This window comes from Mytilus trossulus, chromosome 13 (assembly GCF_036588685.1).
Source record: "Mytilus trossulus isolate FHL-02 chromosome 13, PNRI_Mtr1.1.1.hap1, whole genome shotgun sequence".
NCBI lineage: Eukaryota > Metazoa > Mollusca > Bivalvia > Mytilida > Mytilidae > Mytilus > Mytilus trossulus.
In genome coordinates, this window is record NC_086385.1 from 19,491,264 (window position 1) to 19,511,044 (window position 19,781).

The 19,781-nt window shown below is 31.1% G+C and overlaps 1 protein-coding gene across 8 annotated transcripts in view; it reads left to right on the forward strand.

The window, feature by feature from the left end:
• The window catches only part of LOC134693938 (epidermal growth factor receptor-like), a 149,615-nt gene that overhangs the window by 93,166 nt on the left and 36,668 nt on the right, over positions 1-19,781 (forward strand). For 7 of the 8 annotated variants that reach the window (XM_063554893.1, XM_063554890.1, XM_063554892.1 and 4 more), the window contains 3 exons: positions 11,785-12,156; positions 14,170-14,307; positions 16,378-16,461. In XM_063554893.1, coding sequence (XP_063410963.1) covers positions 11,785-12,156; positions 14,170-14,307; positions 16,378-16,461 — 594 coding nt within the window. Of the gene's footprint in view, positions 1-11,636; positions 11,655-11,784; positions 12,157-14,169; positions 14,308-16,377; positions 16,462-19,781 lie in introns of those variants that run through there. The other variant, XM_063554897.1, reaches the window with a different exon arrangement.

Sequence of the window (19,781 nt, forward strand, 5' to 3'; positions counted from 1 at the left end):
AAAGTATGCTAGAATACGTCATTTCTGAAATGATATCTTTCACTGGAAAAGATTGTCATTTTTCCCTTTATGACGTCATTCACCAGATTGACAATGATGTATATGCCTATTCAGATCAGCACTTACGTATTTGCCTATATAACCCTCAGTACCTTTGATAACTCTCAACTTATGTATTTGCTTAATTGACCAGCACTTATGTATTTCCCTATAGATTGGCAATGATGTATTTCCCTATAGATTGGCAATGATGTATTTCCCTATAGATTGGCAATGATGTATTTCCCTATAGATTGGCAATGATGTATTTCCCTATAGATCAGCACTTATGTATTTCCCTATAGATTGGCAATGATGTATTTCCCTATAGATCAGCACTTATGTATTTCCCTATAGATTGGCAATGATGTATTTCCCTATAGATCAGCACTTATGTATTTCCCTATAGATTGACAATGATGTATTTGCCTATTGATCAGCACATATGCAAATGCCTTTAGATCAGCACCTACATATTTTCCTATAAATCAGCACTTTAATGTAGTTGCCTATATATCAGTACATATGTATTTGCCTTTAGACCATAAAATAGAGAAAGGAAATGGGGAATGTGTCAAAGCGACACGCAACCCGACCATAGAGCAGACAACAGCCCAAGACCACCAATGGGTCTTCACTGTAGCAAACAATCCTGCCCCGTAGGTGTCCTTCAGCTGGCCTCTAAAAAATATGTAGTACAATGTTAATGGAAGTCATACTAAACTCTGAATTATACACAAGAAACTAAAATTAAAAATCAGCATATATGTATTTGCCTATAGATCAGCAGTTACATACTTGCCTATAGATCAACACTATGTATTTGCCTATGCATTAGCACTTATGTATTTGGCTATAGATCAACAATTATGTATTTGGCTATAGATCAACACTTATGTATTTGCCTATAGATCAGCACTTATGTATTTGCCTATAGATCAACACTTATGTATTTGCCTATAGATCAACACTTATGTATTTGCCTATAGATCAACACTTATGTATTTGCCTATAGATCAACACTTATGTATTTGCCTATAGATCAGCACTTATGTATTTGCCTATAGATCAACACTTACGTATTTGCCTATACACCAGCACTTATGTATTTGCCTATAGATCAGCACTTATGTATTTGGCTATAGATCAACACTTATGTATTTGCCTATAGATCAACACTTATGTATTTGCCTATAGATCAACACTTATGTATTTGCCTATAGATCAACACTTATGTATTTGCCTATAGATCAACACTTATGTATTTGCCTATAGATCAGCACTTATGTATTTGCCTATAGATCAACACTTATGTATTTGCCTATACACCAGCACTTATGTATTTGCCTATAGATCAGCACTTATGTATTTGCCTATAGATCAACACTTATGTATTTGCCTATACACCAGCACTTATGTATTTGCCTATACATTAGCACTTATGTATTTGCCTATAGATCAACACTTATGTATTTGCCTATACACCAGCACTTATGTATTTGCCTATAGATCAACACTTATGTATTTGCCTATAGATCAACACTTATGTATTTGCCTATACACCAGCACTTATGTATTTGCCTATACATTAGCACTTATGTATTTGCCTATAGATCAACACTTATGTATTTGCCTATACACCAGCACTTATGTATTTGCCTATAGATCAACACTTATGTATTTGCCTATAGATCAACACTTATGTATTTGCCTATACACCAGCACTTATGTATTTGCCTATACATTAGCACTTATGTATTTGCCTATAGATCAACACTTATGTATTTGCCTATACACCAGCACTTATGTATTTGCCTATAGATTAACACTTATGTATTTGCCTATAGATCAACACTTATGCATTTGCTAATAGATCAACACTTATGTATTTGCCTATAGATCAACACTTATGTATTTGCCTATACACCAGCACTTATGTATTTGCCTATAGATCAAAACTTATGTATTTCCCTTTAGATCAACACTTAAGTATTTGCCTATAGATCAGCACTTATGTATTTGTCTATAGATCAGCACTTATTAATTGCCTATAGATCAGCACTTTTGTACTTGCCTTTTTAGCTCACCTATCCCGAAGGGACAAGTGAGCTTATGCCATCACTTGGCGTCCGTCGTCGTCCGTTGTCTGTCATCCGTCGTCCGTCGTCTGTCGTCGTAAACTATTTCAAGAATCTTCTCCTCTGAAACTACTGGGCCAAATACTTTCAAACTTTAACTGAATGTTCCTTAGGGTATCTAATTTATAAATTGTATCCGAAGTTTTGATCTATCAACAAACATGGTCGCCATTGCTAAAAATAGAACATAGGGGTCAAATGCAGTTTTTGGCTTATAACTAAAAAAACCAAAGCATTTAGAGCAAATCTGACCGGGGCTATATTGTTTATCAGGTCAAGATCTATCTGCCCTGAAATTTTCAGATGAATCAGACAACCTGTTGTTGGGTTGCTGCCCCTGAATTGATAATTTTAAGGAAATTTTGCTGTTTTTGGTTATTATCTTGAATATTATTATAGATAGAGATAAACTGTAAACAGCAATAATGTTCAGCAAAGTAAGATTTACAAATAAGTCAAATGACGGAAATGGTCAGTTGACCCCTTTAGGAGTTATTGCCCTTTATAGTCAATTTTTAACAATTTTTCGTAAATCTTAAAAATCTTTTACAAAATTCTTCTCCTCTGAAACTACTGGGCCAAATACTTCCAAACTTTAACTGAATGTTCCTTAGGGTATCTAGTTTGTAAATTGTATCTGAAGTTATGATCTATCAACAAACATGGTCGCCATTGCTAAAAATAGAACATAGGGGTCAAATGCAGTTTTTGGCTTATAACTCAAAAACCAAAGCATTTATAGCAAATCTGACCTGGGGTCATAATGTTTATCAGGTCAAGATCTACATTGTATCTGCCCTGAAATTTTCAGATGAATCAGATAACCTGTTGTTGGGTTGCTGCCCCTGAATTGATAATTTTAAGGAAATTTTGCTGTTTTTGTTTATTATCTTGAATATAATTATAGATAGAAATAAACTGTAAACAGCAATGATGTTCAGCAAAGTAAGATCTTCAATTAAGTCAATTTGACCAAAATTGTCAATTGACCCCTTAAAGAGTTATTGCCCTTTAAGGACTTTTTTCGCAATTTGTTCATCATGTTGACTTACTTTAAAAAATCTTCTCCTTTGAAACTGCTGTATCAATTTCAGCCAAACTTAGGCTAAATGAGTTTCAGAGTATTTAGTATAAATTTTATATTTTATTTCCTTGTATGTCAAGAAACATAGCTACTATGGCTAAAATAGAACATAGGAGAAAATGATTATTTTTTTTGGCTTTTGAAGAAAATAGGACGATCCAAAAAACATTTAAATAAATTGAAAAGCCAAAATAATCATTGATGAGAGATTTAACCAAAAGAATTAAGGTGAGCGATTCAGGCTCTTGAGAGCCTCTTGTTTTCTGTTTTGTGGATATATTTTTTTAAGCGGTTTCTTCTGTTGCCGCTCTTATTTTAAATAAGTTTTAACCATGCAACAGAACCTCTCCTTTGTGCTACAGAATCTTTGTTTGTTTTTGTCACATCTTTATGTATATTATTGACAGTAGAGGTGTCAGTTGTTTTAGCCTTTCAATATAGATTGAACATAAATCAAGAATGGATGTCTGGTATTTACATTATAAAACATTGTCAGCTTAGTGGACATTTCTCTTAACATCGTCTGCTTAGTGGAAATTTCTCTAAACATTGTCAGCTTTAAGTGGACATTTCTCTAATCGAAGGAAAATTTTATCAATGAATCAATGTCTTAAGCAGTGATGTGCAGATCTTGTTTGTTATTAAATTATATATAGAAATATTAGATTATGGGGTCTTAGGAAGATGTCATTGTACAGAACGTCTATCACAGGAACTTTCTGTAATTACTTGTCTATCTCTTGAATGTAATCTTGTCAAAATAGCATATCCAAAAAAGAAGGAGTCAAATAAAAAATTTGTTTGGACTTAGTCAATGAGAATAAAGGTATTTACCTTAGCAATTTTATTTCAAGAGCTATTAGTTTGTAAAATAGTTTCGGTTCATTTGAACTAAAAAAAATAGATTTGAACTAAATAAATTTAAATCATGTTTCTTCTTTGAAGATCTAACAATAATTAAAGGTTAAACATTATTGACAGCAAAGGCAGTAGACTATTAAAGTACATGTGACAAATAACTGTCATGTTGTTCCTCACTTTATTTACAAAAAATGTCAATACTTCTGATTTTTTGTCTATTGAGAATTTTGTGTTAATGCAAAATGTTTGATCAGCTATGTAGAATTTATTCAATAACTTGTCTAGACTTTGCTTTGTTTAGTGTTAAAGACTATATGAACACATGGGGTGCTTTTTTAGAGTCGAAGACTATATGAACACTAGAGCGTGCTTGTTTAGAATTAAAGACTATATGCTTACATGCCAGTTATAAGTCCAGTCAATCTAGCATAAATTTGTTTTTATCTTTAGCATTATACCCCAAATATATACAGAAAAAACTCCCATAAAATCTAACTTTGGGAAGATTAAAAAAAATCACTATTTAAAATTTCTAAGGAAATTTGCATTGAAAAGGGAGATAACTCTTGCAAAAAAGGCAGAAATATCATAAAAATTGATATAAAATTATAACTTTACAGCTTCTATTCATCAGAATATGTGATCATATAGTCTTCAACACTTAAACAAGCACTAACATGTGTTCATATAGTCTTCAACACTAAACAAACACTAGCATGTGTTCATATAGTCTTCAACACTAAACAAACACTAGCATGTGTTCATATAGTCTTCAACACTAAACAATAAAATTGAGAATGGAAATGGGGAATGTGTCAAAGAGACAACCCGACCAAATAAAAAAACATCAGCAGAAGGTCACCAACAGGTCTTTAATGTAGCAAGAAATTCCCGCACCCGGAGGCGTCCTTCAGCTGGCCCCTAAAGACTATATGAATATAAGACTATATGAGCACATGGGGTGTTTGTTTAGTGTAGAAGACTATATGAACACGTACATCCTGGTGCTTATTTAGAGGATTGAAGACTGTATGAACAAAAGAGGGTGCTAATTTAGAATTGAAGCCTGTATGAACAAAAGTGGGTGCTTGTTTAAAGTGTTGAAGACTATATGAACACATGCTAGTGCTTGTTTAGTGTTAAAGACTATATGAACACATGCTAGTGCTTGTTTAGTGTTGAAGACTATATGAACACATGCTAGTGCTTGTTTAAAGTGTTGAAGACTATATGAACACATGCTAGTGCTTGTTTAAAGTGTTGAAGACTATATGAACACATGCTAGTGCTTGTTTAGTGTTGAAGACTATATGAACACATGCTAGTGCTTGTTTAGTGTTAAAGACTATATGAACACATGCTAGTGCTTGTTTAGTGTTGAAGACTATATGAACACATGCTAGTGCTTGTTTAGTGTTGAAGACTATATGAACACATGCTAGTGCTTGTTTAGTGTTGAAGACTATATGAACACATGCTAGTGCTTGTTTAGTGTTAAAGACTATATGAACACATGCTAGTGCTTGTTTAAAGTGTTGAAGACTATATGAACACATGCTAGTGCTTGTTTAAAGTGTTGAAGACTATATGAACACATGCTAGTGCTTGTTTAGTGTTGAAGACTATATGAACACATGCTAGTGCTTGTTTAGTGTTGAAGACTATATGAACACATGCTAGTGCTTGTTTAGTGTTAAAGACTATATGAAGACATGCTAGTGCTTGTTTAGTGTTAAAGACTATATGAACACATGCTAGTGCTTGTTTAGTGTTAAAGACTATATGAACACATGCTAGTGCTTGTTTAGTGTTAAAGACTATATGAAGACATGCTAGTGCTTGTTTAGTGTTGAAGACTATATGAAGACATGCTAGTGCTTGTTTAGTGTTAAAGACTATATGAAGACATGGCTAATATCTCACTTTTAAAAACGAAACATTTGTGGATTAAATTATGTAAAAATGCATTTACATGACACTGACAGTGAGTAAGTAATAAGAATGTAATATTTTTAATACTCTAGGTCTAGTGCTATACCAAACTGGTCTTAACATGAAGAAGAACAATGATATACTGAAATAGAATAATACCAAAAATTCAGAAATTACATACATTTATTTTTTTAAAATGAAATAAAAAATGAATTTTAGGAGAAGCTGCTAAGTACTCATTTATTTTCAAATTCTAGAACAGTTTGGTTAAAGAAATACATTAGACTTTTGTCACTGTAAAATAGTCAGCCTCTGGCGTGTAAAGGATAATCCATCACTGATGCACTATATCCTTACAGTATAATTATTACTGAAGATCATGAAATTTGAAACTAAAATTAGCAAAGTTGTTAACAGTTATTAAAAAACTTGAGCATTGCCAGAGGGTGCTTATGTTTGTTAATATTTAAAATGTAATTGCTGATGACTTATTTAGCTGATATTGTGGGTGTACTGTCCATTTTCATGTATTTTGTTAATTGCATAATACTTGATGAAGTTATTGAACTGAAATGTCATTGCTTAATGTCAAAAGACTGTTTCATGTAAAAACTCATATTTCCAATGTTTGGTTAGAATTGTATCTAATTTCCCTGGTAGATATTTTACTTATATTGACATTTCTTTAGTTTTCAGTGTGGGAAAGGAACTATATGTTTTTATATGCCATTCAAAGACAGGGGGGTTGTATAGTGCTAAACCCTTGGCCCTTAAATGCTGACTTGATGGCATACTCTAAAATTCTCTGTTAAAAAAAATAAGTACTTGCTTTAGAAGGTTCCAACTGCATGAAAGCAAATTGAAATTAAAATTAATTTCAATGTTGCTGTTCATTTAAGGTTACTTTTGGTTTTAATAGCTCTTTAACTTTTCTAAGTATTGCATTGCTGATGTACTCTTGTACATCCAGAAAAGCACTTGGGATGGCACAAAATTCCTAAGTTTTCATTTCCTATATGAATCTGTATGGTAAAAGTGGCATAGTTTTAGGCATGGAATTGAGTTCCTATAGAAAATTGCATTGCTTATTGTAATTTGTACACAAATTCTATGTAATATGGACATTTTTCTCTTGTAAGCATTCAATGATTGCAATATTGGACAAAACCAACACTTAACCCACAGAAATCATCATCCATTGATTAATACTTCAGTTTTGATGAAATTCTGTTAATCTTTTGTGTAATTGTATGATAATCAACTCCCTAAACATTTGTCCATCGCTGATCATAAAGTAGTAACCACCCATCTGTAAAGGATATTTAGAAATCAGCTACAAATAAATGGACAATTGTCAACTATTTTAACCTACAAATAGAAGAGTTCTAATAAATAGGATCTATACGTTTGCTGAAAGATGATTTGTAACAAAAATAATTTGAACAAATATAAAGAAATAAGATATATATATTAAAATAGAATAATATTTTAGTGTTCTTTTTTCACCTAAATTCTTGCCAAATGACATTAACAGTAAGTTTTGGTAAATGATGATAAAATGTACACTTTCTCTTAGACAATATCACGTTAATTTTTTTCCAAAAATAATCACAGTGATAAATTATTTGAGACATCTGATGAATTGCCATAAGGACATTTTTATGAAACATGGTAAAATTTTAACCAATTTGACACCAATGATAGTTGAAAAGTGACGGTTTGACACCAGACAATAAAGGGCATCTACTTTCAGTATACCACTGTTGCCTTTATTTATGACAAAACAACAAAAAATTAAGCAAAACAGCAACAAACAACCACTGAATTTCAGGTTCACCCCTTGGGACTGACATATATAGAATCTGGTGTGTATGATGTTTTGAATTACCCAACCTTCTCTTTACCAGTGTAGTGGAGTAACAGCACATCATTAAACTCAATTATAATAATTATTCCTATTTATATTATTACTGTGAGAACAGATCTTAAAATGGTATAATAGAAAACTCAAAGATGATCGTTTTATAGGTTTCAAATTTAACATTTAACTGAATAATGAAAAAGTAAAGCAATTACTTTCTATTTAATGAGAATGATGTCTCATTTGCATATATGTCATAACATCATCATTTTATAATGATGGAAATAATTTAACATAACAAAAGAGCATTGATTTAGTGGTTTCCATGACAGTATCCAATCAAAATCGAATTACTGAACAATTAAAATAAGACTAATCATAAATCAGGATTAGTGTAAATGAATGCAGACAGTAACATTTCAGATTTACAAGGTGAAAATGTCTAATTAGTTACATGGTCTTCTCTAGTGGCAATCAATGAACTTCTTGTAATGTCAAAACATTCAGTAATTTCTGGATGTATATAGTGATCTGTTACTACTTATCATAGATGTAATACCCATATTACATCTATGTACTAATCAAGTAGCTGGATTTAAAAGATTTTTCTCAGTTTATAAATTGAAATAATATTTGCTGCTTTTCTCCTACTTACCAGTTTCCTTTTCTTACCATTATTGAATTTTTTTTCTCGAAGCTTTATCTTCATTCATTTGAGCTCATAGGACAAATTTATTGAATGGCACAATTTGGCATTCAGTGTTCAATGTCATTATTTTGCCATACTCTTATTCCCTGAACGAAGGCTCAGGGCTGATCAAGAATATTCTTTTTAAGTCATAAGAATATAAAAAATATATATGACAAAAAATCAGTATTGGTTGGAAATTGAAATGATATCGACACTCCGTAGTAATTTGTTGTCTAGGAAAAGTATACATACATATACTTATACAGTGGCGGATCCAAAACTGTCTCTAAGGGAGGGTCGGCTGACTGACCTAAGGGGGGGGGGCTCCATTCAGGCTTCAGTGATTCCCTATATAATCAACCAAATTTTTTTCATGAAAGGCCCCCCCCCCCCTGGATCTGCCTATGTTATATTATGTTTCTTTTATATTAAATTGTTGTGTATAAAATTAACTTTTTAATATCACAAGTACCTGAGTACTGCATCAGCTTAAATTTAAATGGTTTGTTTTTTAAAGGGTGATCTGAATGTAAATATGATGATTTATCACGTAGTTTATCAGAACAGATAACAACGTGATATCCTGTCTTCATTTAATTTTCCTTGGCAAAATCTCCGACTATTATATGGTTATCTCCCTTGATATATTGAATTTGCTTTGATTTAGTTACTTTGTATTTAGATAAGGGAATCAATTAACAAGCTTTATCCTCAAAATGGTTTAAAGAAACACTTTGTAACTTAATTTATAAGCTAGCATTTAGATAAAATGATTTTTAATCGATTTTGAGTTTCTGTTAATAAAGAAGAAAAACAAGACAAATATCTGAATTAAGTGCAGGTTAATTTTTCTGATATGTATCCAATGCAAAACAAAAGTAATTAAAAACATTATCAACCATTTGAAATTTGCCTAAATATTTACCTAGGTATACATATGCATAGGCTAAACATTATAGTGCTTGACTTGTGGCTTAAAGTGTGAACTAAGGCCAGTTACTTAGTATCCATTGTCTGTCAATAATCTGTCCCTTCATTCCTTGTCTCTCTGTTATTATATTGAAACTTGAGACATTACTCAGCTTTCTACAAAGAGACATCAACCACTTATCCTGGCGTAACAAAAGTCCTCCAAATCATCCTTAGATTTCTGGTTTCTAAAACATAAGCTGGGATACATGCTCAGGCACTTGTTCCTGAAAAAAAATGTTAATATGGCTGGATGGCTGATAAACAAGTTACTTACAATGTATATTTACTTCCAGCTGACCTACTTTTGACCTAATTTTAACCTTGAAAGTTTCAAAATTTATGAAACAGTTTGGGCTTATCTGGGGAAAAGTATAGAAAGGAAAATGCAATTGAATGTCAGATTATGATGTAAAATCTTGTTTCCATAGATAACTTCATGCATCAGGTAACTGGAGGAAACCTATATCTTAACCCAACATTTTCATAACAACACATCATCTACTTAGTGAATCAAATTTGAAATCTTTGAATTGGCCTTGGATATGTTAATTGACATGGCCTGTCAAGACCTCAATAGTATGTTTCCTTTAAATTGAGTTATACATTATTTCCTGTATTTTGTCATTTTTGATGTTATTTGATTAGAAATATTGTGTTATACAATATACTCAAAATAAATGTCAAAACAGCATGTGAACTTCCAAACATACCAGTTAAAAGTATGCATGATCTACGATTTGAAAATGATAGTTCTTCCAACTGTTCAAAAATTAATGAAATCTTATCAAATGATGTAAAAACCTCCTTGTAGAATTATCTTAGAATGATCTTCTTTCCTTCACTGCTGTGAAAAGATACATTTAAAAAACGTAACGTAAAGATAAAGGTTATCTAGCGGCAATCCTTTGATTTTCTGTAGTGCAGTTTACCCATCATTGATACATGGGGCTTGTTTTCACCTCTTATCTAATCTGATCATTTATATATTTCAGACAAGAATCTTTAAGATTTTCATCATTTTCTGACATTTTTTAGGTCAGTTCATGATAAGTCAGTTTTCACCTGTTCTGAAATAAAGATAACAATTTTCTATTTCTTTAATTAGCTTTAGTACAGACTTACAAAAATTCGTACAGCCTAGTGCAGTATATATATTTATAGATGTAGCAAATAACTATTTCAGTATAGTAATTACAAAAAGCAAAAGATTCCAAATATTTCATCATGAATAACTCAACATTGATAATTGTTTCAACATAAGAAAAAAAATCAAAACATTCTATATGTACTACCTCATTAAATGATGTATGTAATAATGTTTTTACAAATACTAGTGGTTTACTATTTTAACTTTTAATAGTTTAACTAAGTATTCTTAAACAATAACTTGAAGGTATAAATGTAATTTTTAATTTGACATCAGATGAGTCAGATGACAACTTTACAAGGAAATAGTAAGAATTCACCAGGTAAACCATCACAAGGGGCAAATGTTAACACAAATATATTTTGTTACAAAAGTTTTATTAAATTAATATCAATCTGGTTCATTGGTCATTGTTTTTGTTGTTCATGGTCAGTTTCTTAGAGGTTAAACTACATTTGATTGATTGTGTGATGGTCAACTTACATTTTCATTATTAGGTTTCTCAGATACTATAAGCAATATAGATCAACTTGTATTTGTTGTATTGAGTGATTTAAAAGCAACTATATTTGTTGTATTGAGTGATTTGAAAGTATGATGTTAGTTTATGTCTTTAAGACTTTCAACATATAACTGCAATCATGATCAGTAAAGCTGTTGAAATTTCAGAGTGTGCAACCATTATTTTTCAAACCTATTAAATACATAAATAGATTGTATTTTAACCAAAAGGAATTTTGTGTTTTTCCTGTCTTATTTACATTTATTATATAATACAAAAACATTAAGGCACAAACTTGAAATACATAATCAAAACATGAAATGACATGAAATAACACTGGAGTACACTATACCTAATGTGATATATCAGTTATAGACAAGTCTGCTTGTCAACTTTAGAACTCATTTTAGTAATGATGAAAATAAAGGTACATGTATATGCTTTGATGTACTTAATTATTGTGTATGGCATGTTACCAAAACCAATTATAGCATAAATATATAAGCATTATAGTGTTTTGTTTTATGACTAACTTATAAAGACTATTTATTTTTCAGTGGTATGCCGAGGAACCAAAATGGGTATGAGTGTTAGTGGAACCTCTAAAGATCACTATGATTTATATAAACGTAGATACACAAACTGTACATATGTAGATGGAAATTTGGAAATTACATATTTAGATAAAAATGAACAAGGTTCAGATTGGGATTTGACTTTCTTGGAATCCATTGAAGAAGTTAGTGGATATGTTTTGATTTATTCTGTTTTTACTCAAGAATTGCATTTGAAGAACTTACGTCTTATAAGAGGAAGCCAGTTGTTCTCATTCAAGGGAGAGAAGTTATATAGCTTGGTTTTAGCAAGTAATAGTAAACCTGGATCTACAACAAAAGGATTGATGCACTTAGGATTTAAAAGTTTACAAGGTAAATAACATGCAAAGTCTTAAAAAGTGACAAGAAAAAAAAAGAAGGTATTCAAAGGTCCTGATACGAAAATTATATAAAAAAGTAGGTGAGTAATATTCTTATGTAACAACCGTAGCTATTTTATTGATACATCAGCCACACAGTGTACAGCAAGTTCAGGAGAGAAAAAAACAAGTGCACTCGGAAAGATAACTTAAGCATGGCCATTGTTCACAGTAAGAGTATGACATACAACAATCACTCGGATATAGCCACAAACCATTTATACAGAAAATAATCATGTAGACATGCATAGCTGACACCAACCAGTAACTATATGTATTGTGCAAAATCACTCAACTTCTCCATATACCGATACTGTTAAAGAATCACTCAGACATAACTATAAACATGAAATGAACATGTATAACAAAATATCAATACCCATACAAATCCACAAAGTAGAGTACAAAATATCACTCATGCTAAGCTTCAACCATATTAAAAATTTTACTGTCAAGACCACAAACCATAACACAGAATATCATTTAGGTAAAACCTCAAACCATATATATAGCGAAACATATCACTCATTGCCAAGCCAACAAACCAAAACACTTACTTAAATATCACTCAGACAAGCCTAAAACCATAGCAATACTACACTATCAGAGCCACACACCATGTCACATATTATCAATTTTACCATAGTAAAACATGTCATTATCAAAGTCAAAAATCATAGCACAAATCAATTCATGAGGCAAAATTTCAGACCAAAGTGAAACATCTCGCTGTCAAAGCCACACACAACACTGTTGAGGCCACAAACAATAGCACAAAGTTTCACTCAGGAAAAGCATCAGAAACTCACTGTCTAGGCCAAACACCATAGCACAAAGTTTCACTTAGGCAAAGCATCGGACCATAATAAAACATTTCATTGACAAAGCCACAAACGAGAGCACAAGGTTTCAATCTGGCAAAGCATTATACCATTGTAAAACATATAACTGTCAAAGCCACAAACATGACGATAGCACAAAGTTTCACTCAAGCAAATCATTAGATCATACATAGTCAAAACATCTTGTTGTCAAAACCACAAACGATAACATATATATCAAATTCTGTGAATCATTATTTTTCATTGAATACAAATTATCCTGGGTATCATGAATTAAATGTTCTCTATAAAGTTGTATCCAGATTTTGACAAAACCCCAAAGTTCAGACATCATGATAACTTCATAGTAGACAGACATCATAAACTCATAAGGCTACTTTACTTGACCAAGCAATGCTCAATATTCTACTAACGGGTCAGAGGAATTTTAATATTTACTATTAGTTTTGTGCATGTTGACTTGATAATTCATTCCATGTAAAGACCAGGACTTTAATTAACACATGCCATTGTGTGACAAATACATAAGAAATCAGAGTTCAAAGTTAATGATAAAAGGTCATCACTCTTACATGGCTGCATACTAATTTCCATGCAATTAGTAAGTTCAATTTGAATTTTACATAAACCTGTTAGATATTTAAATCAATATTATCTTGCTTTAGATGACTTTTTCTTATCTGAATTCCAATTGAACACAAGATAATGTTTAAGATAAATAGTACATATGCATGCTCATCTGTGACATAGATATTCTATTATAGTCAACCAAGTCATGATGGCATCTGTAACACGATCATAGAGATCAACTTTACCATAATGAACCCTTTCTTGGTTTAATATACTCTTTATTAAAAACAAATCTTTGATGAGGGAAGTCATCAGAAGAATTCACAAGCTTTGATTTTCAACTTCAGCTAGAAGGTATATAATCAACATGCAAGTGCTGCGGAAACATTACATCATAAAAATGGAAAGTTAACAATTAGAAAATTGCAGATAAATGTTAGTGGTAATGATTAGATTGCAAATTTCTTTATGTAGACCAAGATATGAAATTATGCAAAAAGTGACTTTGTGTGGACTTATATATTTGTTTTAATAAGCACATTTTTATTTTGTAGAAATAATGAATGGAATTGTTTATTTCTACAACAATAACTTGTTGTGTTTTGAACAAACAATCCATTGGGCAGACATCAATCCCAGTGTAACACCTCATGCTAAATACAGCTTTAATAATACGTATCACAAAAGGAGTTGTAAGTATTCCAGTTGATAAATATTCGGTTGTAGTGAAACTCATTTCAGGTATATATATATAAAGATTTATAGAGTTTTCTAGAGTTTATATCCCTACTTGAGTGTAGGCTTAATATAAAAAAAGGAAGATGTGGTATGATTGCCAATGAGACAACTCTCCACAAGATACCAAAATGACACAGAAACTAACATCTATAGGTCATCCTAAGTCTAACCCTCCCCTAACCTGACACATTGGCATAAGAAGTTCATTCTGTCTGTCTGTCCGTTTCTCCAACAACTTTTTCTCTTCACATTTTCTTATGAACTTCAGAACAGTATGAGTTCATGTATGGTCAAAAGTTTGTCAGTAAAAGACTGTAACCTTTGCACACTCTGTGATCTGTTCAGACATCTGCTGAATGTTTGCAGATTCTTTTAAATTTTCGTTATTTTGGGTGAATTAAAATTTATGTCACCCTTAGACACTATTGAAATATATATTTATCTTAATAGCAGAGCTACATAAACTTTATTAATGATTGCTTTAAATAGGGTCATGTGTCAGTTTCAGTATTTTAGAAATGGCATGCAAAAGAATATCTACCCAAGTTATTGGGCCTTAAAAATTGGGTGTTCTAATTTTGGAAAATTAAAGTATTGTTATTAAATAGAGTGCACAAGTTCAAACTTGGGTTTATTTATCTGCTTAAATGTGACTTTATATTTTTGCCAGGAGAAAGGATTATGAAAATTTTAAACAAGAAATATAATTCCAAATATAATCCTAACAAATAATATGTTTATACTTTTAACAAAAACTTAGTCTGTTTTTTTGTTGCATTGTATTTTATAAATACCTTGCTATAATATTTCCCATTTAATAATGGTCTTACAATACAGTGATGCCAACATTCAGTGCCCAAGGCTCTGGATAACAGTCATCATTGGATCTCTGTTTAAAATATCCCATGGTATCCACCTACTAATCAGTTTATACTGTAAGGTTCTAGATCTGCTTTGACGGGTTTAAACCAACACAATTGGTCTAAAAGTTACAAGTCTACACAATATCTTCTTCTCTACAAGTTGATCAATGATTTTAATTTATAATTTTAAGGGGGCTCGCGGGTCTAATCGATTTTTTTTATTTTATATAGGATTTCGATGTATTTTTCTATAAATGAACTTTATCTTATACTTAATAGAAAAATGAAATAAAAAAATGGGGTCACCGTTCATTTTCGCTCACAATCTGCCTCCGAAAGAAGCATGCATTTTTGTTAATGTCCGTTTTTTCTGTTGAACTAATAAGAGAAATATCGGTAATATCGAAATTACAAAAGAACTAAATTACAGAAATCGCTAAAATTTTACAATTGTTTAGTTTATGTACAGCTTATTGGAAAACAACAATAAAAAAATATAGGTCACCGATGAGTTAAAAAAGATATTTCAATTTTAATGCCAAAAAATGGCATTTTTTGCACCAAAGGGAGATAATTTGGAGCAGTTTCAATGATATCTACATTTTCAAAGTCAGTTGGGGCCAACACGAATTGATTTTTTGGAATAATTTTTGTGCAATATGATAAAGTAACAACTAGTTAAGGTAATTGATAAAATTTGAAATGAAAAAATAAATGTTTATTTTTTTTCTGAAAATCTTATACCCGCGAGCCTCCTTAACAACATGAAAACATTTCCAGTGATTTTACAACAGTTGTGTAGGTTCAAGAAGGGAGACATATGTTTATGTAGATTTTTTCTTCTTTTTTAACTTAAAAAATGGCGCTGACTGGAGGGGTGAATTGTTATGCCACAATCCCTAACACTATAGATTGTTAAATGTATCAAACCTGTTTACATGCAAACCAATTTACTATATCTTATTTGCCTTTAGATGTGGTATGATATTCCTTCTCTTTTCCTGATGGCTTCTATTCATGCTACAGGAGACAATTATGTTTTTATCCACCAAGTTTCTTTATTTGGAACCTGTACGTAGAATGCATTTTAAGTGACAGTAATAATATGTTAGATTATTTTACAAATGATATACAATTAAGAGGTAAAACTTTATTTTTCAGGTGGTGAATGTCATCCAGCATGTTATAATACGAAGACAGATTCTAAACAATGTTGGGGAGAAGGTCCAGATATGTGTCAAACATGTAAGTTTACATTATAGGGGGTTAATGCTTTGGCAAGTGAAAGAGAAGCGAAAGATACCAATGGGACTTTAACCCTTTCCTCCATTGAATTTTTTTTTTTGTATACTTGATTCGCATAGGATTTTTTTGATAAAATGCTGAACTTATGATTTGAAGTATTAAAGCATTGTGAAAAACAACTATTTCATCAAATAAATTTAAGTCAGATATTCCTATGATATTCCTTTTCATATTGGATACAAACTTTATTAAGTCAACTGTAGACACTTTGTAGTCAAAGTGTTTCAACTGAGGTACTACACAGGCGTCAAAAGGCGTCATTATGGAGTAAAGGGGGTGGCGTCAAAAGGCGTCATTATGGAGGAAAGGGTTAAACTCTTATGTTGAAAATAAACTGACAACGCCATGGCAAGACCAACAGACAAACAATAGTACACAAAAAAATAAAATGAAGATTAGAACTAAGTTTCCTATTGGATACTTGGAGTATTGCAGTTAGTTTCTATGGATATGGTGAATTGCTTGGATTTACATTTAATTTTAGATTAGGAATATTTTACATCCACTATAGCAATAGACAACGCCATGGCAAGACCAACAGACAAACAATAGTACACAAAAAAATAAAATGAAGATTAGAACTAAGTTTCCTATTGAATACTTGGAGTATTGCAGTTAGTTTCTAATGGATATGGTGAATTGCTTGGATTTACATTTAATTTTAGATTAGGAATATTTTACATCCACTATAGCAATAGTATAGCAAAATCTATCCCTAGTAAAACAAACTTTTTCAATAAGTCGATATGTTTTGAACCTGACTTTGAATATCTGGTTATTTCAGCCTGGTTGATCTCTACTTTTCAATCAGGATCATTATTGTATGAGTTTCAAAGGTATAATTGACAATTAAGAACATTTAGCTATCAGAGTTTTGATGGTGAATTTAATCTTTCACACCAGGATCTTTTTTAACATGTTTTTATTTCAACTATTTTATCCTTACAAACTTTAAACATTGATTTCCGTATTAACTGCAAGAAATGACATTTGGAGTACTTTGTTATTGGGATTGTTTAAACCCTTTTCAAAGGTTTGGAAGGGACCATTAGAAATGAATGTCCATACATTTGATCCTTGTGTCCTATGATCATTTAGTATTAGGCAGTGAAAAGTCCAACATAATAGACAAAAGTATTCGTAAGCATTTCATAAAGCTTGTCTGATAAGCAATATATTCAATGTGATCAGGAGTTTGTTACTTGAGAATCACATACTTTGTAAAACTGTCATATAGGTCTTTTAATGATTAGGAATCAAATGGTCTCATCCTCTGACATCAATCAATAACCTTCATGAAAAGCAAATTATCTATTTTGCTTTCTAAAGTTGAAACTCAAAGGTCAATATGTGATAAGAATAAGTATCAAAATATGGGTAGCCTTATCACTACCAAGAAATGATAAACCTTATTTATTTCCAAGGTCAGATATCAAAGGTCACAAACAAAATCTTTACATCTTGTGCCAGATTCAATATCAATCTTCATTTAACAGAGGCATTTTTAAAAATGACCACTATACTCTGGCTGCACTTACTGTACATTATGTCAAAAGGATTCAATCTAAATAGCCATGTCCGCATTGAAAAACAATGCTTAGTTAAAAAGAAAATCTTTGACTTTTTGATTTTTTTAGGTCAAATGCTATTAAAGTTTATTTTTAGTTTTGGGATTGTTGGGTGAATCAATAGATTTTGTAAGCTTAACAGTGCAAGCAGAGCTTAAACAGCCATACAAAATGTGTAGTAGCTTGAAAATTGTACTGTGATTTTGCCATCATTAAAATTTGAAGTTGTTAAGCAGTGATCAAAGCCAGTGCAAACAGGATTTTCAAAATTTTCAATCCTACACATGGTTCTCTTAACTTGTAATAAGAGTAAAAAGAGCACATATTAAGAGCAAAAAGTTTTAGATTATTAATTAACTTTCAAATATCTTTTAAAAAGAAGAATCTTTGGTAGGAACTTGGATGAAAGGTGTATCAAACTGAATGAATGTTATTACATATAGAATTATATTAATAATACTTTAAAGTAACAAGCACCTGTTTCCCTTTGTAGTTTACATATATTGCATCCTGATATAGATACTAAAGTCTGGAGTGACATATCAAATTAATTTCTAAACTTTCAGTTAAAAGTAGGATGTAAATAAAAAGAGTTTGAATGATGTCCTCAAGATAACAAAATAGATTCAGAGAGGATAAAATAGATCTGAAATATATAACTTATTCTATAGAGAGTTGTCATAGTTCTGTGTTGATAAACTGTGAGTGTCATTCTAGTGAGATTAAACACGGGTAATTTAGGCGATTGACGCATTAACACAATTATTAGTGAAAAAGTAAAGGGACATTAGCAGTAGGAAAAACAAGACAAGGACTAAAACAATTGTAAATCTACTGAACTGTAAATGAAGAATTGGTCTGGAAATAAATATTTTTAATCAAATATCGTGTGTTCTATAAATAAAAAATGTTTTGGTCGTTATCATTTCAAGATCTTTTTTTTATTTACACTGATACTAATGATTGAACATTTCTTTGTCTCTGGTTGATAGTTTAAGTAATTGTTTAGGAATAAGGATTATAAAAATATGGAGTCCAACATCCATGCACAAGAAAGTGAAAATTTCATATCTTCTCTCAATTATAAAATGGTTAAGTAGGACTATAAATCTGTCATTTCATTCTGATAAGGCGACTGATATTATTACAACAAACAGATGTTTAAAACACAAAATTGTTAAACTTTAAAAGCTTTAAGAAAATGCACAGGCCCATGTGGGGTTGACCCTCCCCCTTTTTACTTAATTTTTGGTGTTTAATTATTTATTTTTTTGAAATATTCTTGATGTTGTTAATCCTGACATTTTAGATTAATTTGAAAACCCAATTATTTTAAATATGTTTTTTTTTAATAATTTAATCTTGCAATTTATTGAAAAAAACTTTTTGTAAAAAAATCTAAATCACATATACAAGGAAAAAAAACCTACCGATTTCTTGATTGGTATTTTGTATTTATTTTAATCTCTTCTTGCAATTGTCACCTATATATTGAGAAAGAAGCCATGTGGCATCTGTGAACTAACATAATATAATTGATGTGACAGTTTAATTTGAAAATATTGTGTTTTCTAAGTGGTGCAGGAGATAAGTTCACTTTTTATTCAACATCATTTTGATGCAAATTCTTGGGCTTATATTGAAGACTGTATTATTTCACTAGATTAAAATTATTTCAGAAAATACCCTTTT